At 32.3% G+C, this 24531-nt stretch overlaps 1 protein-coding gene across 1 annotated transcript; it reads right to left on the bottom strand.

The window, feature by feature from the left end:
- Positions 1 to 393: 393 nt before the first annotated feature.
- LOC130647061 (cullin-associated NEDD8-dissociated protein 1-like) lies at positions 394 to 23467 on the bottom strand. Its single transcript, XM_057452779.1, has 37 exons — positions 23297 to 23467; positions 20340 to 20441; positions 20099 to 20166; positions 19809 to 19921; positions 18948 to 19048; positions 18538 to 18703; positions 17910 to 18036; positions 17453 to 17561; positions 16326 to 16382; positions 15878 to 15984; positions 15671 to 15722; positions 14539 to 14647; positions 14242 to 14344; positions 13755 to 13940; positions 13406 to 13517; positions 12913 to 13006; positions 12633 to 12750; positions 12034 to 12299; positions 11633 to 11718; positions 11327 to 11383; positions 10703 to 10760; positions 10306 to 10391; positions 9573 to 9644; positions 8803 to 8898; positions 8515 to 8582; positions 7050 to 7144; positions 6325 to 6428; positions 5763 to 5830; positions 5209 to 5323; positions 4710 to 4784; positions 4134 to 4205; positions 3770 to 3886; positions 3384 to 3455; positions 3060 to 3170; positions 2530 to 2590; positions 1669 to 1815; positions 394 to 802 (listed from the first exon to the last, which is right to left on the bottom strand). Exons 1-37 carry the CDS (start codon positions 23339 to 23341, stop codon positions 672 to 674), a joined length of 3726 nt encoding a protein of 1241 aa, XP_057308762.1. The 5' UTR covers positions 23342 to 23467; the 3' UTR covers positions 394 to 671.
- Positions 23468 to 24531: the final 1064 nt, after the last annotated feature.

Here is a 24531-nt window from a genome sequence, read left to right as displayed (position 1 = left end):
ACCAGATCCATTATTTTTAACCTGTTATTTAAGTCTAAATACTAAAATTGCGGGATTGGTGTGTATTATCTTTAGACAGATAAGTTATAAAAACTTAACGACGGCATAAGGAGCTACGCATCATATTTTATCGATTTTCTTATGCTAGAAACTACGAAGTTCGGTTTTAAAAGTAGTAAAAGTTGGACACTTGGACCGTTCAAAACCATTTGATGAAAAAATGTTTTCTGGTTAACAACTTTATGAGTCTTAGCAAAGAATGTTTGTCTCATTAACCCAGGATGAGAGGCAAACACCCTCTTCTGTCCCTAATACCCAAACGCATTAGAACACAGAATGTGTTGCTTAGGATTTGACATTATTTCTAGGCTTCAGGAGAAATAAGAACAAGAGTCAGGAAAATTTGTTTTAATTTTTCTGTTTACAAACTACAGTTAAATTAAATACAAAGAAAATTGTTGGGGAATAAATCACTCGAATTTGAGTTTACTTCGAGGTAAATGTAACGCTTTTCAATAAACCGATTATTATTATTTTTTTTAATTCCACAGCTTCCATCAAGGTTACCGTAAGTGGGAAAACAAGGGGGGAGTGTAATTTCAAACAAACTTTAGAATTACACTCCCTCTTTTACAAGTTTTCGCCTAAGTGTCGAAGAAATTGAAGGGTTATCAAGGGCTTATGTCCATTGCGTCGAGTATTGAAGTCGTTGACGGATCTCGTTGCACGGCCTCAAACATAGCGGATATATCGGAATTTGAACGGATTTGTGTGATGAAATCTGTTAACAACGGGTTTATATCTAAAAAAGAAAGAGAAATATTGAAAAAGTCTAATAACGTAAGTTGTCTTTACAAGTGTCACAGTTTGTTTCAATTAACCAAAGTTAAAAAAGTGGCTAACGAACTTCTGTAGGAATTGTTCGAACTTTTTAAATAAAATATATTATAAAAATATAAATATATTACACTACACTAGTAGTACAATAGCGATTTTGATTACAAAACCCCCGGTTTTAAATGAAAGTACACATGTTGGTTATCACTACTAATTCGAGTTTAACTTTTTCACAAATATACGCTTTTCTTAAGAAGAATTCTTAAGAATATGCTTTATAAAAATATCAGGTTTGGATATGACCGTTAAGAATTTTGATGTTCTTATGAAAAAAGCGTGTACTTGGAAATAACCAGAAAAACATGATGTAGAGTTAACTTAAGCAATATTCAAATCTTAAATCACGATATATTCAAAAAAAATCTTGCATATACATAACTCTTAAAAGGGCGTATAACTTTATTTGGTTGATTTTCAAGTGTGGAAAAATTTAAAATTTAGGCGACTTGCCTCCAGCCTATTCAAATGTAGGTTCATTTGGAAGTTCTTTCTATGATGTATTATAAATTCATCCCGTGGATTAAGTCCGTTGTTACGGCATTCAAAAGCAACAGGAACATAAAAGACTTAAATTCGACCTGTCTGTCGTGAAAAGAGTTAAGAAGAGCATCCTTATATTTATACGGTTAATATGTTCCAAAATGGTAGCTTCATCGCTATATTGTGTTGAAATTGTACAAAATAGCGACGCGCGGATAATGTACGTCGGGGGGAATTTAAAATTCGAAATACGACGACGAGTTCAATAGTACTGATACTATCAAGGCTTACCAGCGTCTTGTATTTGTTGCAAAGATGATATCGCTCTCAATGCCGACCTCTTAAGCTCGTCTTGTTTCTCATATTCCTGTTTGACAGAGTTTGCTTTTACTTTCGCTTGAACGGTAGAACGAAGTGGTTCGATGATTCGATCAAGATCTAAAAAAACGACAAACGAAATTCTATAAGAGACTTGACTTTTGTTTTCCATGTTTTTTAGAAACTGCAGTTTTCGACGCGATATAATTTTTGAGCTAATCATACAATATTCACCTGATTGATCCTTTTTGTGACGTCACCAAAGACGATGATTTTTAAAGCGGGGTAAAACCGTTGGGTGTTAGTCTGCTGCACTGTACATTATAAACTTAATTAGGATGGGATTACAAAAGACCATCACAGAAGATTTCTGCAGAGGAATGTGAGCAGTTAAAAATTTTATTCATAACAAGCACACGTATTAATAAATAATTTGCATTCTACCTAAATTCTTTTTACAAGAATATCAGACCAGGATTTCAGATAAAAAACAAAAGGACTGTTGTTTAAAACAATAGAAAAATAAGAATAATGACCAGCCTGGTCAGAATTTCAATATTCTTATAAAAAAAAGCATACTATTTTTAAATGCCACGGAGAAATTTTTGGATTTTTCGAACAACTCCCTCCCAATCCTCTTAAAAAATTACGTCCTTACCGTAGCAAAAAGAAACTGTTTTCATCAAATTCGGTTTTTGGTATATATCAATATTACGCTACAAAAACGTAAGAATAATAGAACGCCCAATTCTTCAAAATGGAGATGAAAATACTAAATACTACAATATGTATATAGTATAAATCCAACTTAAGAATAAAGATGTGTTTACTTACGCTGTAAAACAGCATTCGGACATAAACTGGACAGCCTAACGAGCATCAAGTATGTCAACATCTTAAAAAAAACAATAATAGAAAGAAATTTCAAATGAAAATATGAAATTAGTCATTCTAAATTAGATGTTTTAAGCCTGGTGTTGAGCTATCATGAAATTTATTAAAGTGAAATGTGGAATAGCTTTTGTTTAACACGTATAATTTTACAGTTTAGATTTTAAAACAATTAAAAGAGTGGTACCCGGAACTACAAATAGTTTTTCTCAAATTTTTGGGTAAAATACCCTATCGAAACAATATGTGAAGTAGCAAGTCAAACTTCTACTAACAAAAGCGATTTTGATATGGAACTTTTTCGAAAAAACATGGAGACAAAAAAACCTGTTATGAAGACAAAAAAATGTTAAATTTTTATAGAATTTTGCTCATAAATTTCTGAAGGTTCTGTATCTTGATAGAAACAATTATTAAAGCTTTACAACTAAAGTCAAAGTAAAATAGAAATGTAGGAGAACTTATAAACCAACCTTTATGTCGTAATGATCCTTTAATCCGTCTTCAACGTGATTTAAAAATTCGAATATATCTAATCGATCCAAACACGAGTGCAGGAGGGTGTACATGCATTCGAAAGCAGCCTGGAAAAACGGAGAAGTGTATAACTTAATTTTTAGCGGGAAGAGGAGCCATATTCACAATAAAAGTTTTTCTATTTTTAAAAGTATTCTATTGAGCTGTTATTTCGCTTGGGTAATGAGCAAACTTGACTGAGATTCAAAAACTTAACACACAATTTTGTTGTTATCCAAAATGGTAGAAGTAGTTGTGAAGTAATTTCGCAACCAACAAACCTTGCGAATGTCTAAGCCATCATCGACAGTATGTTTAAACGGTCCCATCTCCACTTCTCGTATCAAGTCTTTCTAAAAAAACAAGTTCACGAAATACAAAAAAGTTTCAGGAGCTTAAAAACTCATCAAGTAATTACTTTTAGGTTAAAGAATTTTTCATTTTCATGCTTTTTCCTATGGTCTGACAATTTTATTATTTTGATAAGAATGACAGTTGTGGCTTTTTTCCAAATGTTTTTCGGATTTCCTAGAGATTTTTAAATATGACTAAATTCTTAATCTTGGTACGGTATGCATTATAACTGGGGTGAACACACAGTAAATATCACAACGGAATTCGACGAAAAAGTACTAGTGTAGGCAAAGCTTAAGCAGTGAACACTTACTCGAACTTTTGTTTCGTTGTACAAGTGAGGCAAAATATCTGGTAAAAGATCTCTGATGAGTCTTGGTTTGTTATGACTTGCTGAATTCAATGTAGTCAGCGAAACACGACGAACGTTCTGATAAATAAAATACAAAAAAAACATTGAAGGGAAAGAAGAAATAATATTAAACAGGGTAACGGTCGAAATTCTTCTTCGCGCCATAAACACACTCTCCAACCCTTCCGGTAAAAATCTTTCAAACAATTCCAACAGTCGGTAAAATAGAGCAGAAAATCTTTACGCGAAAAATTGGAGAGATTCATGGAAATTTCCAGCGCTGCAACAATGAGTTTTTTTACTGAAATTCATGTAAACAACTCACCAAATCTTGATCTGTAATAGGTTGCAGAAAGAAACGTAAACAATCTTTCAACAGTGCATCGATAGGTTGAGGCTGAAATAAAAATATATCGAAAAATTAAACGGCTGTGATCAGATACAAAGGCCCCCTTTCTCTTAAGCGCCCTTACTTCCTCTTTTAAACGCCCCCGCTTATAACCGCCACCCAAGTTTAAAAATAAATTTATAACCGCTCCCTTTTTCAAACGCCTCCTCTAATTATCGCTGGCCTATATATCAAAAAATTTAATAAGCCACTGGGCGGTGAATTGCGAAAATTACGGTATAATATTAGAAAAATGGCAGAAAATTAGCTATCATCTGCATCTCTCGTAAAGTAACAGCACAAACCAATTTTTTAATATTTATTAACTACTTCACTAAACCTCCTTTAACGTCAAAGCAAGTACCAGGTATATAAATTCGCAAAATTGAATCTACGACTGATTCTTTCCTTAAGGTATTGCAACTTATTACAAATTGACTGAACAACAATGCATAACATGGAAAAGTCATTCGTATATCATGAAAGTCCTTGTAACTCTCCTTCGTGTCATACCTGGTCTGATATAGTGAATTTAAATGCTGTGATGACCGTACTCCTCATTTGCGCAGATGATGACGATAAATATTTCTAAACGAAAGAAAAACATTCATGTCGGTTCAATTTCTTTAAGCGTAGCCCAAATCTAGAAAATTAACTACAATTCTCAAAGTTGGACTCCTACTAGTACGGCTCGGTCCCATACGGAAAATAATTTCCATATCCCACTTTAACTTTACACCCAAACAAAAATGGCCCGAAATAGCAAGGTTACAGACCAGTACATGCTTGCTTAGTGTAAGTAATTTAATAATACAGTGCAGCGCTCGATGTGGAACTCTGACAATAAGCGTAGCGCTCCAACTCAGCAACGCCTCTACTGTGTTCGACGGAGAACGAAAACAACTCGACATATACAAAGCATGTGTTAATAAACACTATGCTACTACGATGACTACGACTGGTTATTTCAGCCGATTATCTAAACTTGTGTAGATACTACAAAATATCTTACTTGTAGCAGAGGTAACAAGTTCACTGGATCCACTAATGTTAATTTACCAAGACATTCAGCAACGATATTACGCGTGCCCTCTTCACCATTTTCACAATGAGAAAATAACAATTCCCTTTAAATAAAAGTATAAGGTTAATTACAGCATATATACGGTGAATTGCAGCATATATACAGTTAATTGTAGCATACATACGGTAAATTGCAGCATATATACGGTAAATTGCAGCATATAAACAGTTAATTGCAGCATATATACGGTTAATTGCAGCATATATGCAGTTAATTGCAGCATATATACAGTTAATTGTAGCATATATACAGTTAATTGCAGCATATATACGGTTAATTGCAGCATATATACGGTGAATTACAGCATATATACAGTTAATTGCAGCATAAGATGCAAATTCATTTTGTAAAAGAAATCTGTAAGGAACAGTAACGACATAAATACAAATGGTAATAAAAAATATACATTAAAAACAAAGGTATTATTACTAGCAACACCGACGATCAATGGATAAGAATAATTGACATCAACTATAACTCACCAGATTGCCTGTAGGAATGGTTGCAAATCTTCAATAGATTTAGAATCAATGGATTGACATGAAATAACCTGAAAAATTCACATAACAGAACTTAAAACAACAGCAAAGAGATAATGATTTGTTAAAAGGCTCGAAATGAATTGGTTTGGAATTTAGTAATTTACACGAAAATCTTAAAGGCGTACTCTAAAAGGCTCATGTCGCCGGAAATGTATTATTGAAAAAATATCCTAATATCTCGAGAGAATTAAATTTCGCGAATTTCACGCAAATAGAATGTAATGACATTCTGTTTCTTAATTTATACCGTCATAAATTGGACAAGACATAAAATAAAAATTGCTGATGTTGAACTTTAAATATATAAGTAGTGATTAGTAACTTTGTGTAAATCGTTTTTCAAGAAAATTAAAAAAAATAATTACGCGGAAATTAAATTTTCCCGAATTTCGTCAACAGCTAGTGTCCAAATAATTTTCGCGAGAAATAATTCGCGGGAAATTGACAAAATCTTGAAAAATTCGCCAAAATTAATTCCCGCTAAAATTAATTAGGTGCTCACCTCTTTGAGGGAGTGCAACAATAAATACTGTCGTTTAGCATTCTTTTCAATTTCTTGCAAAATAAACGGTAGGAAGACAGTCAAATTTCCAACAGTTATGTGACCTGAAAAATAAAAAAAAATTCAAACTTTTTATAAACTCTATAAATCCAAGATGAAATTAGACAAAAAAGTTAAGAATAAGTTAATAATATGCTCATGTTGAATTTTTTGTGGCATCAAAAATGAAATATAAGCACAACACAACAAGTTTCACTTGAAATATTTTCTCCATAAAATCTAGGTTTTTAACCTATCAGCCGAAACAGCATGTTTAAAGAAAGAAACACACAAACCAGTTTGCATTCTCAGATCTCTCAATTTTAAATGTGCTAACAACATGCTACAAATATATCGAGATGATTTTCCAAAAAGTTTAGAATACTCATGTTGAAACGAAATACATTACGCGTGTGAAATGAATACGGAAAGTGTTTGCATGGGGCGTTTCGATAGGCCATATCCTTCCTATTCGGGCGTATCATCAATCTCAATTTTAATCTTCAAGTGGAGGGCGTATCATTAGTCTCAGTTTTGGTCTTCAAGTTAAGGGCGTATTATCAGTCTCAAAATTGTGTCTTTAAAGTAAGGGCGGATATTCTTAAACGAATTTCGATTGGGCGTATCACTTTTCTAATTTCTAAAACATTCTTCAAATTTCTTTCTGTGAATAGAACACAACTTACCAAGTGCATACGAAGCAGCAGACTTAATATCTTCTAAATCTGATGAAAACGCATTTATGATAACTGTCTTTAAACGAGGCTTATCGCTTAAGTCCCTAAACAAACAGAAGTCCTTTTGAAAAAATAGGAGTGCACTGGAATATGCATCCCGACACCAAAAAATTTTAACCCACACATTATAGTTTTGATGATAACCCCCCACCTTCCGCCACAACTCCCACATCAAAACCTTTATTTTTCAGAAGTACAAAATTACAAATCTGAACAAAACTATTATATGATATAACTTCTGACAAATGATGTTGAAATTTATGGATAAATTAATTACATTAATAAAATGTAGACTCTTATTAATCCCCTATTTTCCACCCATTTTGTCTAGTTTTTATGTAAAATATTGATACGAATACTGAAAATCTCAACTCAGAAATTTCTCTATCAGCATGATTCAACCCCCTCAATAACAGAAAAATTACCCTCACACATTCCCTCACACATGCACATTAGGAAAGGGTCGTGAGAAATCCTGGAAATATAGAAGACCAGTGTGTTTCTTTATTCTTAAAGTAAAAGGTGATGTCTAACTTTATTTGTAAAATTATTTAAAAACATCTTTTTTTTCAAGCTTTTACATTTCACAGATCTCAGGATAGAGGTCTGAGACGAGCAAATGAGTGACATCTTGACAAAACTTGTTGACGACTTTTTAAGTTCCACAACTAACTAGGTGCAGCATCATCAGTTTGGGACTTCTCACAACGATATGTTTCTCATCTTGTAGACACAAATATTTTCATTGTGAAGAGGTATTAAGTAGTTGACAAGTACATGAATATCTCGACATATAACCTACTACTTAAAGTACTTTATTTCTAAGGGCCATTCGGTTGAGGCTCTAAGAATACACTTCAACAATCATTACATAGCGACAAAATAAACTTGAGCGTAGTATATAAGATTTCGAAATTAATAACGGCAAACCTTTTATAAATTCTAGCCCCTATATTTTATCACAGGTTATGCAATGGGTTTCTGGGTCCAAGAATTGACCCGTTTTAGGTCTGAATGGTAATACCTTACTTAAACACCCACTTAAGGTCACTGTTTAGCATTTTGTTGTTCTTGCAACCAGCTTGGTTACTTATTCATTTTCACGATGGTTGAAACTTGAAGTGAAAATGGCATGCACCAATATTAATTATTATCGTTAATTTCGAATCATTAATTTAGTTAAAGAGACGATGTAAACAAACGTATACGACAGTAGACAGTATAAGACAGTAGGAAACAAAAAATACAAAAGATCAGGCTAAGGCTGATTCCCCCTCCCACCTCCCTCATCCATCTTTCTTGACTCTCCTCCTGAAGATCCTTTTTGACTTTTATCCTGAAGATCTTTCTTGACTCTCCCTGATCTTTCTAAATGTGTTGTTGTAACCCTTTGACAAAAAAAAGAAATACTTACATATGACTTCCTATTTCACCAATTGCCAGTAAAGAAAATAATTGCACAGACTCTGATGATGACGTGTCCTAAAAATAACATGTCTCAGATTGAAAAATGCAAAACTATAAACTCATCAATTTAAGGCTGTAGAAAATACAGAGTGAATGAGTGAACGAGTGTGGTAATAATGCAGCAGAAGTATCTTACATTACTAGTGCTTTTTAACCAGGACTCCTGAAATCTTTTCAGAGGACATAACAGTTTTCTTATTACCATAACGTTTTTTATAATCCATATCTTCCTTACCGTTACATCAGCAACAAATTTATCAATCACTCCTTTCGCTTCAGACTGACAAGCCATGGTTAACGCTGCAACACATTTCGCAATCGAATGAAATGCCTGTAACAGAAACACAGCTGTATGTATAATGAAGTAAATAGGATATACAGTGACTTTGTGGCAATTTCTATATTATTAATATTCAGCCATATTCAGTCTGTCTGCAAGAAAAACGTCATGCTACGGAAACACGAAATGCAATATATAAAAAACGAGTGAACTTATAGATTTATCCACAGGCTAGTGATTAGCCTATATGAAAAAACCAGGTTTTCCATTTGTGAAGTAAATTTGCATTTCTGACTGAAAATAACCTAAAGATTTTGTCACTACGTAATAAAACCCAGTTACACTTTATGACGCTCAAATTTGAATTAAGTGATAGATGAGTAAACCTTTCTAAAAATAGGGGACGGTGAATAGGACAAATAGTGTGGGCGGTGTTGCGTAGAAATAGAGGGATCACTATCTACACTAAATACAGTGAGGTCCAAAAGTGTGATGGCATTTGCAATCAAATAATTATCTAGGTAGATAATGATATAGCCATTGTCTGTCTGTGCGCCTGAAACGAGTTGTGTTAGAAACACACAAAATATTCGTATACAGAACGCAAATGTATGACAACAGTACAATCAGACGGGAATGCTTCTTACCATGTCAAACATTTATGCTGTGCTAATTTTATGAGAATAATACTAATTATGTACTAATTATGAGAATAAAAAACTTACCATTCTATGCACAGCAAGTGGTACTTTCTCTGAATGTTTTAGTGAAGGTTCATATATTACAACTGTAAGAAGCTGAAAACAAGAATACGTGTCCAAAAGTAACTGTAATATTTTTTTTGCATGAGATAATGCTTAATAAATCGAACTAACTTTTACTATCAATAAATATAGAATAAATTTTCATGGAAATTTATTTTCTTTCGCAGAACATATTTTCGTGACTGAAGACAGTGACAAAGTATTTTGCAATAGTCTAAAAATTCTGACTATTGTGTGCAAATGCAAAATTATGTTTGCAAACATTCCCAAAATTAATTCTTATAGAAACGAAACTAAACTTGCTTCGAATTCGATTATTCAAATCCTTATATAGGATAAACATACTATCGTCTTGTAGGGTAAATAATTTACAAGGAAAAATTATCGTTTCATAAAGTGAAATTTCACTATTTGAGAACATCTCAAAAAATCTTTTGTCAGGCCAAAAATGCCGCATTAGGCCATTCATCAGATTCCAAATTGTAGGAGCTACTATTACTATAATTATAATTATTACAATTAATACAATTCATATCTACCAATACAGGTTCTGAAAATCAAACACCTCTTTTTCTAACTTTATTATTTAACAACAAAATGACCACAAAAAACAAGTTCAGGATTTAATACAAAAAATTCAACCATTAACACCAGAAAAACGTTCAAATAATCCAACAATGAGAAATAAACAAACCTGTAATAGATCAGCATACCCCAAACCAGGTTCGCCGCTAACAACAAGCTCATTCAAAAACAAGATCATCGAGTTCAGTGCATTACCTGGGGAAACAATGTTTACAATTATACTCCAAGATTACACAAAATACCTTTAATTCACATGTCGTATGTTGCTATCATATGTCCTATTATGTTGGTAGAATCCAAAAGACACTTTTAATTCACATGTATGTTGGTATCACATGTTTTATGTTGGTAGAATCACGACACCTTCAATTCGCATGTCATATGTTGGTATCGCATGTTGTATGCAGGAAGAATCTCAAAGACACCTTCAATTCACATGTCGTATGTTGGTTTTACATGTTTTATGTTGGTAGTATTACAAAGACAACTTAAACCCAGAATCTTACCTTGTAGTAATGGAGATTGTGTCAGCAGTATTGCAACTGGTAAAATACCCTGCTTAATCTAAAAATATACAAGAAAAATTACTAATTACGTTTTGTTGATAGTGTCGTGTAAAGAAATTTTACTGCTTAGAAGCTTTGGTAACGCAGTGAGAGTATAATTTCACTTAAGGTATCTATGTCCGGATATTATAGAAAAAATTTAAAAGGGAAAAAAACAAAGAAAAAATAGATCCATAATATATCCTTATATCTTATATTTTATACAACGAAGGACAAAATTTCAAAACTCAAAACCACAAACAATTGATAAAATGGTTCTATCTAACTAACACCCACTCCAAACTTGTCAACGTTCACTTGTCAACGTTCATTTGTCAATTTCCTCTGCCAACTTAAGGTCTAGGCTATCCCATTTTCCCATAATATGGACAATGTGGAATATGCAGCTAACACACTTTTGACATTGTTAACTTAACTACATTCCTGCCAGAGTAGCTGGAGAATAAAACAAAGCTTTAAAGCCTTTTGCCAACTTCTAGGAATAGCTAAAAAAATATTGTGTTCAGGGTTGTAGCTAAATCACGTTTCACACTTATAGATTCTTAATCTCATTTAATTACTCACCATCTTTAACAACGACCTTTGTTTTTTCGCTATTGACGTCAATAAATTTAAAGCCAACTAAAATTACAAACGTTTCAACATTATTGATATAAAATTGCTTTACATTATTTTCAAGTTGAGCAAGCACTGTGTTACATTACTGCCAAAGATACAAATAGCAATTTTTTAATTTGTTTTCCCGTAACACAGGCTGACTTGCTGTCAACAAAGGGCTGTAAACAGGCAATTATATATTATATTATTTATGTAATATATTAAGTGCTAACTCACAACCTGGTAATTACAAATACAATATTCTATAGATACCTGTGAAATATGGAGGTCATTCTCACTTATCAGATCAGGTAGCTCTGTTAATACTGTTTCAAAGTGCATATCAGACATCGCGTCACCTATGATTAAAGTAATGCTTTACAAAGATAGCTAACATGGTTACATATTTCTGAGATTATCATTTCTTTTCAGAAATTCATTGAAAGTTGATATTCAATAAACCAATAAATCATAAAATGAAGCTATGAAAATATTGCCTGTGAGTTTATCAGGAAAACATTATGAGTTGATAGAATGCTATGTAATCAAAGGTAAGTTATTTAAAAGTTTAGGCAGTTAGGAACTTGATATAGAAATGGCTCGACAGTGATGTATTCACAGGTTCGTGTTTAAAAACCACTGCAATACCATTCCAAGTAATAAAATTACAATACCATATTGTCGAATGATAATATCTAGACATGTCAACGTAGACAGCTTTAATCCACGGTGATTTTTTCGCAAAAACGTTGCCAACAACGGCACAGCTTCTTTTAATATAAACATAATATCAAGTTTTAAGGGCGAGTTTGTGATCATGATAAGAGCTTTTACTGCTGTTAGTCTGGTTATTTCATTTCTGAGTCTATCAAGCATAATAGGTAAACAATTCTGTAACTCTGGAGTAAGGCAATCACCAAGATTGCATAACAGTTGACCCCTAAGAAAAAATGCATAGAATAGGAAACAAACAAAGGTAGATACTTTCAACATGCATGAAAATGAGGCCATCATCCAATCAAAATATTTATTAAATTCTATCCTTGTTTCTGACAGAATATGGTGGTGTTTAGGTTTTCTATTATCATATTTTAGCAGCCTCATAATGAAATTATGTCTATATTTCTTACAACAACGTTTTGAGTTTATAACAAAATAAGGTTTATAGTTCTAGGTCAATAATTAATTTACTTATGCATATATTATTCGGAATGGGAAAAATGTGTTAAAGAATACAACTTATGAAACAAACGAGACTAAAAAGGTTACTCACATGCATGAGATAGATTTTTCTTTCACTTCCTGATCAATGTCTGCTGCTTGTAGTCGAAAAAATACAGCTTTGTACAAATCACTTACATACACTGTATAGTCAAAGTTCGTCTTTTTGTCTAAATGTTTAAAAAACATTATTTTTGCTTTCTGCTAATCACTGACCCTAAACATTGAATTTGAACATAATCAAGCAGTTGCTTAACATTCATAATAACTAGTGGGAAAATGCTAAATTTGATATCCTGTTTTTGTAAGAAATCGCTTTTTGAAACACTTACCTAATGGTCTGATAACTTTTATTGCATTTTGAGCAACACCCAAAGCCTCTGAGGTGATCTTGTAAAATGGATCTTTAATTGAAGTTACAACTACCTGTAAATCACAACCAAAACAAACTTTACATGACACTCTTTTCATAAAGTCAAATTTGACAAGATTTGAGGACTTTTGATAAAAATTCTTCTTTGTTGAGAAGACAGGTAATTTTGTAAAAAATAATCAAGGACAACGTTTGATGAGATTTACACTAATGACAAAAATATGCAATAGGTTGTAAAATTAAAACCGAGGAGATTTGAGGAGAAAATTGGTAAAACATCTACTTTTTTCGCAATATAATTTTCCAGCATTTACATCTTCTTTTTCTGAATAATACATTTTAAACTTTACACATCATAATGATAAAAAAAAATCAAAACAAAATTATAGGAGAAGATTATTGCTCTAAAATCAAAGTAATAAGAGACCAATGTAAAAAACTAGCAGCCTTACTGGTAGAAGTTTTTCCATATGTGGAAAAAAGACTTCAGGTTTGTGCTGATGCAAAATGCAACCCAAGAATGAGAGAGCATCGATCTTCATATTTGATACTGCTGATTTATCTCTAATAAAAACAAAATCTTAGGAGACAAAAACAGCAATGTCAATAACAACAATACAAGTAAGTAAAAAGCAAACAGAAACAAATGAACTTTATTATAAAGTGGTCCTCACAATAACTTTTTACCAATGCTAACACACAAGTTTTCTATGCCACCTACGTTACTCGTCAAATTGTGATGTATATATACATAAACAAATAGAAATAAAAGAACGAGGTGAAAATAAAAACAAATATTACATGATTGACATGTGTATTCCAGGAACAATCAGATGTATATGCTCTGACAATGCTCCAGGTAACACTGTTACTAGTTCTGTCAATAAGTTAAAACATCCAAGTCGAGTCTTGACACTTTTTTCTTGCATCTGTTTGTGTAAAGCATTTATAACCATTGGTACTTGATCGTGAAGCATTTTTAGTAGACTAAAACAAATATCAAAATGCTACCTTTCCATATACATAAACAGGTTTATGTTTGTTTGCTTTAACAAACACAGCAGCTAAGTCATAAAATTTAATTGAATGATTTGGTTTTACTTGTAAACAAAGGGACACCTAATTTTTGATCTCTTTTTGTAGGATAAGTCTTAACAAAAAGTTCTCACTAAACAAATGCTACAGGACAGTTAAAGAAAATGCCTTATCTAACTTTCTTTAAAGAGATACTTTTTTACCAGAAGGAATAAAATTCAAAAATTTAAATAATGGCAACATAAGAAGAAACCTGTCATCGTTGTCAACAGTGTCAGATGATGCAATTGGTCGGGTTTGACGCAACAACGCAACATATGCTTGAAATATATCTGATTTTACATTTTCTTCTCGTTCTAAAAGAAAGATTAACACCAGCATGGGAATGTGTCTTAAAAAATCTTCTCAAACAAGCAAATATCTGCGATAAGCTAACACAAAAAATATAATGAGAAAAAAAATGAATACAAAAAAAGATAAAAAGAGTTTAAAGTATGTTGTTTTTATGTAAAACTCTAATAGGGAAAACATATTGTTGACATAATGTTACCTTTGAATCTTGCTATTAGCTTTGGTGAAACTTTTGAATAAAAACCTTTGATTAACTCATGTCGAGAGCCAAGAATAGATGCTAAACATTTGGCGGATGACCTTCTGACCTATGCACAAAAAACAAAATGTGAAACTCTTACATTAATGCACTTGCTGATTCTAAGCATACTGAAAACAGTATTTTCAAAATTACCAATTAAATTAGGGCAAAGATCTTTGGGGTACAGGGTATCAGGTACAGCTAAAGTATGAGCAAATTAAATTTAAGGAGGTTTGCTATGACATCCAGTAAATACTGATTCCACCCAAGATTATTGTGAGAAGCGTTGCTGTATCAACCCGTAACTTGTGTGTCCTCTGGTGCAAGCTTCTGTTTAGCCTAGTTTTTTTACAAATGTTCTTGTCCATTTGCATTAAAGGGGCTACAAAATGGCTGTTAGTTTTCAACTTTAGTGACTTACACGATAGTTGAGCTAATGGCTATGATCACTGAAGACGAAAACAACAGCTTAAATCGTCTTAAATATTATATTTGGTATCCAAATATAACTAAAAATGACCAAAAGGTTCTCTAAATATATTGGATATCCATCATTTATCTGATATAAGTACTTACCTTGCTTTTAACTCAAACTTTCTGATAAAATAAACTTAAAACCCTTTGAACTAGGTAGCAAGCGTTTTTTGCATAGAAACATAAGTTTATTGTACATGAAACCAGATTAAGCAACAACAACGACTTAAAAATCTTTTTACAGGCATTAATTACCTTTTTAAAGCTAGTAACGTAGCAATTTGTAACAAATACAGCTTATCATGTTGTCTCTGTCCCTCATCAAAACAAACTTTCTATTTACTGATATTTAAAATATTTTACAGACCTTATGTTATTAACTGCCAAAAAGAATACTTAAGGAGAACTTTTCTTTTTTTAAATAATAAAAAGTAGCAAAGTAATTATTCATAAACAGGTTGTCTACACGTCTATATTGTTCTAAAATGTATATATTTCTTGCACCTTCCCCTTTTGAGTGGTCCGTTTATTGCACGCTATTTATTATTCAGAAATTGCAGGGATTGAGCTTGTTGAATCATTTTGTATTCCCTTTAAACATGTGACCTAAACTCACCTTCCAACTCATGTCATCATCATCACTGTATTCTTCTTCATCGTCATCATCACTGAAATAATAAAAAAAATCAAATGAAATGTAAATAAAGTAAACAGAGAATAATAAACTGTTATATATTTGGTAAAACGAAGTCTTGCACAATGTTTGTGATGGCAAAGGAAATTTAGATTAATAATCAAGCAAACTATTTTTGATGTAACTTACAGATCATCATCAGGATAATCATCGTTGACATCCATTGAATTTTCATTCTCATCTCCATAGTTGTAATTTGGATCATAACAAAGAAATTCCAAACATAGATCTGTCACCTATATAAAAAATTTTTTCGGCACTACCAGTAAAAAATGTGTTTGTCAGGGCAGAATTGTTTATGATGATGCATGTATCTTCTGAAATTGTACAATTAATTTATTTCAGCGTTTTTCTGTTGAAGTTTACACATAAAATGTTAATGCAGTGAGAAATAATATGTAGATAGTTATCACTAATCTATACAGACGGAAAGAATCCTGTTTTAAATGTGCTAAATGATTGATATGTTCTGTTGCATAAAATAAGCAAACCGCAAAGAACAACTGTAAGCTACATTGTGTCGAAACGCATTTCTAAACAGAACTTAGAAATTGCAACTCAGGCACAAAAACATTACCTGGCCAATATAAGGTGTAATTTCTTTAGGGCATTTACACACAAATGATTCCAAAGTCTAAAAAACAAAACAGGGAAACAATAGAAAAAACAAATTATAGTTTCAAAAGTAGTGCTTTATAAATCAACAGTACAATTTACAACAAAACATTTTTTGTTTTTCGTGTTTTGTCAAGCAATAAAATGTGTTCAATCTCTCTGCGATTCTAATATCATCCATTTCGTTTGTCTGTTTGTGACATACAAACGAAGTAGAGATAGCAAATATTTTTTTTCTTATTAGTTATTTTTTATGTCGATACATTAGTTTGACGTCAAAAACTTAATTATCATTAGTCAAACCACTGTATTAATGTGTCATTCTACAAGCTCATGATGTCATAAAAAATCCTTCAGGTCTAAATAAATATATATTTAACCTTTCAATAAAATCAAGTTATATATTATTTTGATCTGCACAATAGAAGAAACAAGTCAAAAAAATTCTGAAAAAAAAATTAGTGCGAACAGGTTATTGATGGCATTATGTTTTTGTACTTAGGTGAATTTTTCCACAAACCATATAACTAGTCAACTAGTCATACAGTAATTCTGTGTACAGTAATTCTTTATAAAGATTATGTTTTTTTAATCTCGTTTACTAGTAGAAAAATAAAGTCTTACTTGACATTAATGCATTAGTCTGATGTCAAGACATTATGAAATTAGTGAAGCTATCATATTGCACTAATGTTTGAGACTAAATATCATGGAAACTGGTGAAAAAACTGACTTCTCACCCATATGCGTACTTAGGGTTCACTTGGGTCTAAAATTTGGTCAATTCCCCAAAACTGGGACAATAAACATGTCCTGTTAAAGATGTTCAACTTCAAACTTCAATATTTATGTAACAGTTCGTGAAACACGTGATCTAAAACATTTTTTAATCAGCACAACAACAACAGTGGAGTCGGGTAATGAAAAAAAAAAACATTATCTAAGCAGTTTATTTCTGATGTCATCAAATTAATTTCTTTGAGTATTTCTTTCCCAAATAAAGTGGATTTTTCTACAAGTCATACACCTAGTCGTTTTTTAATAATAAGATGGAAACAAGGATAATTTGCTGCATAGGTAAGGACTTACCTGTATACAAGTTTCTCTTAATTCATCATCACTTTCCACTTGCGAATACTCAACAATTATTGGAATAACCTTTTCGAGATATTCACCAACACGGCGTCCAGATTGACGACTAAAGTAAGCATAAACAATTAGACTTCCATGATGTCACTTAGGTAAATTGCTTTGTGCCAGGAAAATAATCATTTAAGATGTCACAAAACTGACATGTCTTTTTAATTCATATCGGCATTGCCAAAGTGTTAACAAAGCAGGCAGGCATCTAAATGATGTTTGTATAATTTATTCAAACAATTCCAAAAGCACAATTTCATATTTGGTTTTATAACTTATCCAAGATTCAGGTAGGTGAAATCAGTGTATGTCCATTGTTGTTGTTATTGTTGTCTTAATTGGGAGACCTGTGAATGTAACTGTAGCCTGTATCAATGTTATTAAACTAGTTACAAATTATAAGTACCATATTGCTCCAATACATTGAATGAAGGTGCGAACATCAACGTGATTCTTCCTTGTTTTTAACTCGTTTATCAAATGTGTCATCAATTCAACAAAGAGACTTGCATTCGCTGTCATTACAAGATGGGCTAAGAAAGATAATAAAATGAGATCATACATTTTCATTATGAAATGCTCACAGAAATATTCTTATTCTGACAAGGCCCTGTTGTAATTTTTTTATTTTTTGAGAAGGGATTCAGTAGACTTTATCAGCTGATGAAATTTTAGTAAAAAAAAACTGTAACCAAAATAGATTATATATGATTAAGTAAAACAATAAATTTTTTTATTTACACTTTGTCAGAGACAAGCCTTTTCTTGTCACGAGTGCAATCACACACACACACACATTTGTTGAAGCTCATACTCAAATTCAGTGCTTTTACTTACTTACTTAGTGCTTTTTATCCCTTTGGTAATTTTTTTTTAAAGTTTTACTGCTTTAATAACATTGTTATCACAATTAAGTAACAATTTTTTCTATTTTTCTTTAACAGAAATTTTGGTAAAAAAATTGATTTTTTAAAAGTAATAATAAAACTAATATATGATATTTTTGAGGAGTAAGATAAGTAAGTAAGACCTACATAGTGCGATAATGGTTCGTTTACGGATGGCCAATCTTTGACTTGTTAGCAGGGGAAGAATACATTTTAAAATGGATGGATGAAATGACACCAGCAATCCACCAAATCGACTCAATAAATCAGCCAGAATATCCAAAGCTTCTAATTGTACAGACTGATCCTCTGTCTGAAAAAATACAAATTGATGCCATACAAAGTTTATTTGTTTACATTAACATGCAAACACTTTGATCCATGAACAATAATCTCAATATAACTAAGCTTAGATGAACCTCTCCTTGCAATATTCATAAGCAACTAAATATACAGCAATTTTTTATGCCTGTAATAATAAATTGCATATCATTCATAAACATTATATTGTGCTGAAAAAGGTACATAAAACAACAAAAAATATTTTCAAAACAAACCTTTGTAATAGCATCAATCAAACGGCCAGTTATCCTTTTGCATATTGTAGATGACAGTGGTGATGAAGCAGATGGCAATTCACTTATTACAGTTTTTAGGCCTACATGTAAATAAAAAGCTTGTTTTCGGGTGTGCCATATTAAATAAAAATATTCTAAACTATGTGATCAATTAAAGTCTGAATAAGGACAAGCCTCTGCTGCTGTTTTTTAGTAAATTTATAAAAAAATAGGAGAAAACTAGTACATTTGATGAAATGCTACTAATTGTGTTTTTTAGAGTCTTTAGATGGTAGAAGCTCTGTGAATTCACATTGTCATTCGGCAATGCTGACCTAAAAGCCGAGCTACATTGATTTAAGGACAGCCTTTCTCTGATGCCCTATATGTTCACCAGGTTGACATGTCCAGAAAACTTCTTTATAAGGCTGGCAGAACTGACCTTGTTTTAAATGATGTGGAAATATATTTTGTTTTGCCGGAATGCTCCAGAATGTTTGTTATTGCCTTCATAGTAGCAAGGCTTTAAAAACGTTCCGTATATTGCAACATATGTAGTATGGCGCACAAAGTTTCCTGCCCTGTCGCTGATCAAAAAAATTATACAACTAAACAAAAACGTCACAAATGAAAAAACTCTGAGAAGGTAAATTCTTGAGGTTAACTTTTTAATATAACGTGCTGACCCCAGAAGTGCCTTTACATTCGGCTTTGCCCAGCTTATTTTCGTTGTAGGTAGGCAAAAATTTTCCTGCCATTGGAACGTACTTTGGATTTATATCACATGTGTCCTAGTGTCAGCTGCAATATTTAAAGAATGTATTAACATTTATGCTGATGTTGTAGTAATAAAATACTTACCAATACTTGATATGTCACGAAGCTGTTCTTTGTTTGATGTCATATTTGTGCACAGGGTATCAACAATCCATTCAACTTGGTACTCCTTCACTTTTTTTACCAGTGGACCCAAACTAGAAATCATATAAAGAAGGTTAACAATAGCAATAAATGAATGCAAAACATCTTTATGATTCTCTTAATCAAAATAGCTAATAAGGCTAAGGAAAGTTCATTTTTTGGTTAGGTGTCATGCCCAAAAATTAAATGAGGATAAGGCTTCTCAAGTAGCAGCAATAAATGATCCTCACCATTTAACAGCTAAATTTTGTACTTCTCCATTTTTATCCTCTAGCAGTCTCAGCAAAGATTGCACCACCTAAAGATTGACAATATATAAATAATATAGGCACTAATTATTCTCTACCCTATAAACGTAATTCATCCTTTACCTTACATGATGGGTGCATATGTATTTGCATATACCTCAAAATAAAAAACTTTGCGTAAACAAGTCTGAGTAAGTAATATTGAAATACAGAACCAACTAACCAGACGTTCTCGATCATCATCAAGTTTTATAGAATCTTTTTGCAACTCAGTCATCAAATCATTTGTAGCCATGTAGCGGAAATCTTTGTCAGATGAGGCCATCTAAAACAAAAAAGAGAGTATGATTCAAATTATAGTAAACAATAAAAATTAAAAATCTCTCACCTTGTGCATTTTTCCATATATTGTTAATAAGGCGTTGTTATTTTTTGGAATTACAATAAAAATATTCCTTAATTTTAAACTTATTTTTACTCTCTGTTTTGCCTCTGTTTTGTCTCCCATCCCAGCCTGTTTGTAAATGAAAAGCCTAAAGCGTTTGTAAGTTGATCATCCCGTTTATAAACAAGACAGAACTACATTATCCCGAATAAATGCGTTTCGTAGGGCAGCTGTTTCTAAGCCTTACGTCTCACTTGTAAAAAGAAAATTTCTATCTTTTTTAATAAGAAACCTGAACGTTGTTGTAACAAAGGTTTATAAAAATTTTGATTACAAGCTGCAAATGTTTCTTGATTTTTTTTAATTTTTTTTTATAAGCTTTGTGAGGTTTCCATACGTCAGTTCTTAAAAGGAACTCACGGTGATGTTCAACGGTGATGTTTATATTGTAAAGCTTAAAAAGTTGGCTAGCAAGTCTTTTTAAATTTTTTAAAAAGCTCTTTTCGTTCTCAAGATATGCACAATTAAAGAATTTCAGATTTAATTATGCTGCATAAATTATGATGCCCTATTAAAAATGCAAATTTTGACATTGTTTATTATCAGTAATTTTGTACCTGTTAAGGGATGTGCTTTCAAACTTTATCAATGCATAGATATTATAAAGATGAACTAATTAACATAATTTATTTTTTTCAAAATGACACTCATTTGTTCGTCCTAGGACTCTTAATTTTTTCTAATGACCCAAAAACTCGGGATTTGTAACTTGGTTTGCAATACAATATTCTGGGTAAGCTTATACAGGCCCTATATGTTTACTCAATAAATTTGATTGCAAAGCGACATGCAGATCTCAAGTTATGGGGTCACCAGCAACATTTTTTAACCTCTCTTAATACTTGGCTCTGCTCTGTATGCCAAGCAACAATGATGAGATTTATAACAACTGCACATTTTTGTCTTACTTTTGTCAGATATAGATGTTTTTGGGCAGATGGGTTTTACCATAAAGGTAGTTGGCGTCTTGCAGGAGGCAGGTGATGCTGACTCAAGTGCCTGCACCAGATCCCACACACAATTTCAATTACACTCCTTGTGGTCTCACTCTTTGCATTTGCTCATAGTATTTCCAATTGTAAAAGAACTTTAACCAACTATGGAAACATATTAACCCTAATAACAAGATAGGCCTAGCAGATCGAGTTTGTCATTGCAAGGAACCACATTGTTAATCATCTTCATTCCCCAGCCCTGTGAATTCACGTTGTCATTCAGCATTGCTGTCCTAAAAGCCAAGCTACATTGATAAAGGGACAGCTAGCTGCCCTATGTGTGTCAAGGTTGGCATGCCGAGAAAACAATTAACATCAGCAGAATAAAGTTTGTTTTAAAGGGTGTAAAAAAAGAAAATGAGAAAAGAAGTTTTTTATACATTGTTTGTTGTACACAAAGGAAAACCAATTCGCTCTGTTTTAAACTTACATAGAATACGTATTTCAAGTTTTTTTAAACCTTGAAAAATAGGCATTGCTGCTCTAAGGAAAACAAAGTCAAAGTTGTCAATAAACAGGAAGAATAACACATATATTAGTTCACATAAATTTTGTAATTTATATCCTCAGCGTAAACGAGAATTTACCATGTCAACCTGTGAAGTGCCTCTAAATTTATGTTTGTTGTAGGTCTGCAAAATTTTGATAGGCTATGACTGCCAAACATCAGCACTATTGTGCCGACTTTAGGTACTTTGGATTCACAGGGCTGATTTCTATGTATTTTATATCTTTTGTATCTAACAGCCCTCGACAAGTTTCTCAAAACTCTCCCAGATGAACCTCCGATCCCTGGGACAAATGAAGCCTCAGAAAACAGTACAGCCACTGTAGTTTGATCTAATCCTTACCACATTCTCTTTAGAAATGGAGTAGAAGAAGAGGAAAAAGTGACTGACGTTGGTCGTCCATGACAGGCATGAAGCTACAACTTCAAAAGTTAACATAAGTAACATAAGTAAGTATATTATAATACATCTGTCACACAAAATGGTAACCGAGAAACACAAAATGCAGTAAATAAATATTAATTTATCTACCCCAACCATTGAGTATATATTTTATATTACATAGATGTATAAACTATGAAATTATATCTTAAGCATTTCTTTCAGCTAGAAATTTGAAAAGCAGTTTTAAATTTTTTTAGGCTTTAAATTTACAAAGGTGCATCAATAAGGTAAGATTCATTTATTTTGTTTTATATATCTCAAAAAATTCAATTAGCATAGTGGAATCTTGATTGCTCTTTTAATGTATTTTTTCTTGTACAAACTACAAAAGTTAATTACGTATGCATGATTTCTCTGAATCATCTGTAATTAATATCTAGCTAACCCTGTGATAAAAAAATAATTTTTGCACAGTGTGGTCCCAGTTATAGTTCTCTTAGGCTAAGTTGATCAACAAGAGAGAATAAATATAGGATAAGAATGACTTAGGGGGTTTCTTTTTAGATTCAAGTTAAATTTTCTGAAATAGAACAAGTGTTCAAAATCAGGATGTCTATTTGCAAATGGACATACTTTAACCATGTTTGAACATCTCTAATAAGCACTTAATTTCAAAGCGTCTTGCAGTATTATGTTTGGTGGATTTACAAATAAAACTGATAAATTTATGAAAGTAATAAAGCAATGTAAACCACAATAGGGATACATATTTTACAGAAAAACATCCACTATTTAGGTGATTTGTTATTTTCCTTCACGATTATCTAGTTTTTTAAAAATAACTTACTTTGTCAAGAAGAGACGCAATGTGGTACGGTGATGTTGTAGCCATTTTCTTTTATTCCTGAGAGCTGAACCGGTTTAATTAGAATATTTTTTTTTAAACGTGCAGTCAAAGCCTATAACACATTCAGACCGATCCTACTCCGACATTATTTCCGTACAATATGAGGACTCGTTCAGAGTATGGCAAGTATAAACGAAAGTGAAATACATAGAATAGAATTGCCCTACATTGTCGGTTATTCATTGATAGCCACAATGGTCAGATCACCTGATCATAGAAATAAAACTATTTATCTTTCCATAGTGATAAGTCGCTACTTAGCTACTAGCTCTGCGAGCCCACAGCATTACTAGGCTTGCTGTGCTTTCTTAAAAACAAAAAAAATTCAGTTTAGCTATAGCTACGTATTATGTGTCTAGTTAATGCAAAAGATTTTAAACGAAGAATTCCCTCTTATTATATGTTAAATTAGATTCCGCTCCTGTCTTTGGGCTCTTTAATGTTTCGTATACAAAAATGCGCCATAGTTTTGTTATAGTGTGTCATTCGCGAATTACGCGACAATTTACGCGACACCGAACTTGGCGCTGTTCCAGCACAACGGCATACTTTGTATAAAAGGACCCAACATTTCATACTGATGGCGGCCACAGATTAGTACAAGGCGCTAAAACTTCCAAAACCCGTTTCCAGGTTTTTTTCTGTGTTGCTTTTGTGTGTGTTGCGCTTTCCAGGAGAACGTTGAATGTTTTATATATATATTTTATATACTGTACCCAAACCTTTAATAATTAATTTGATTTAACTTTAAATTTTCAGAGATATAGTGTTCTTCAAAAAAATTCGATTAAAAGAGTAATATACTCTAAGGCCTACGTACGACTTTTACGTAGAAAGCAATAACAAATTTCTCGGTAGGTGAAAAACACAACAACAGACCACAACAGTTAAAGAATCATTCTAGTGCCTTTTGAATCATTTGTTTCTGAAAAGTCTTTATCAATCATAAAGTTGCAATTACGATTCTGCACGGTTTACTTTAAGTGCTTTCAGCCCATTTGGTGCTATCTACCGACCGCTTATCGGCCTGTGAGGCACGTGAGCAAGTTAGAGTCATGCTATACGTATCTCCAGCGGTAATGTAACATAGTTACAGTTAGATAGTAGAAAAAGCCAGTTGTAAACATTGGCAAATCATATATATTCAACGTTGCCAACCTCTATATCAGCTACCG

Source organism: Hydractinia symbiolongicarpus, chromosome 6, assembly GCF_029227915.1.
Source record: "Hydractinia symbiolongicarpus strain clone_291-10 chromosome 6, HSymV2.1, whole genome shotgun sequence".
In the NCBI taxonomy this organism is placed as follows: domain Eukaryota; kingdom Metazoa; phylum Cnidaria; class Hydrozoa; order Anthoathecata; family Hydractiniidae; genus Hydractinia; species Hydractinia symbiolongicarpus.
The sequence above is the reverse complement of the archived record's forward strand: the minus strand, read 5'-3'. Positions and strand labels throughout refer to the sequence as shown.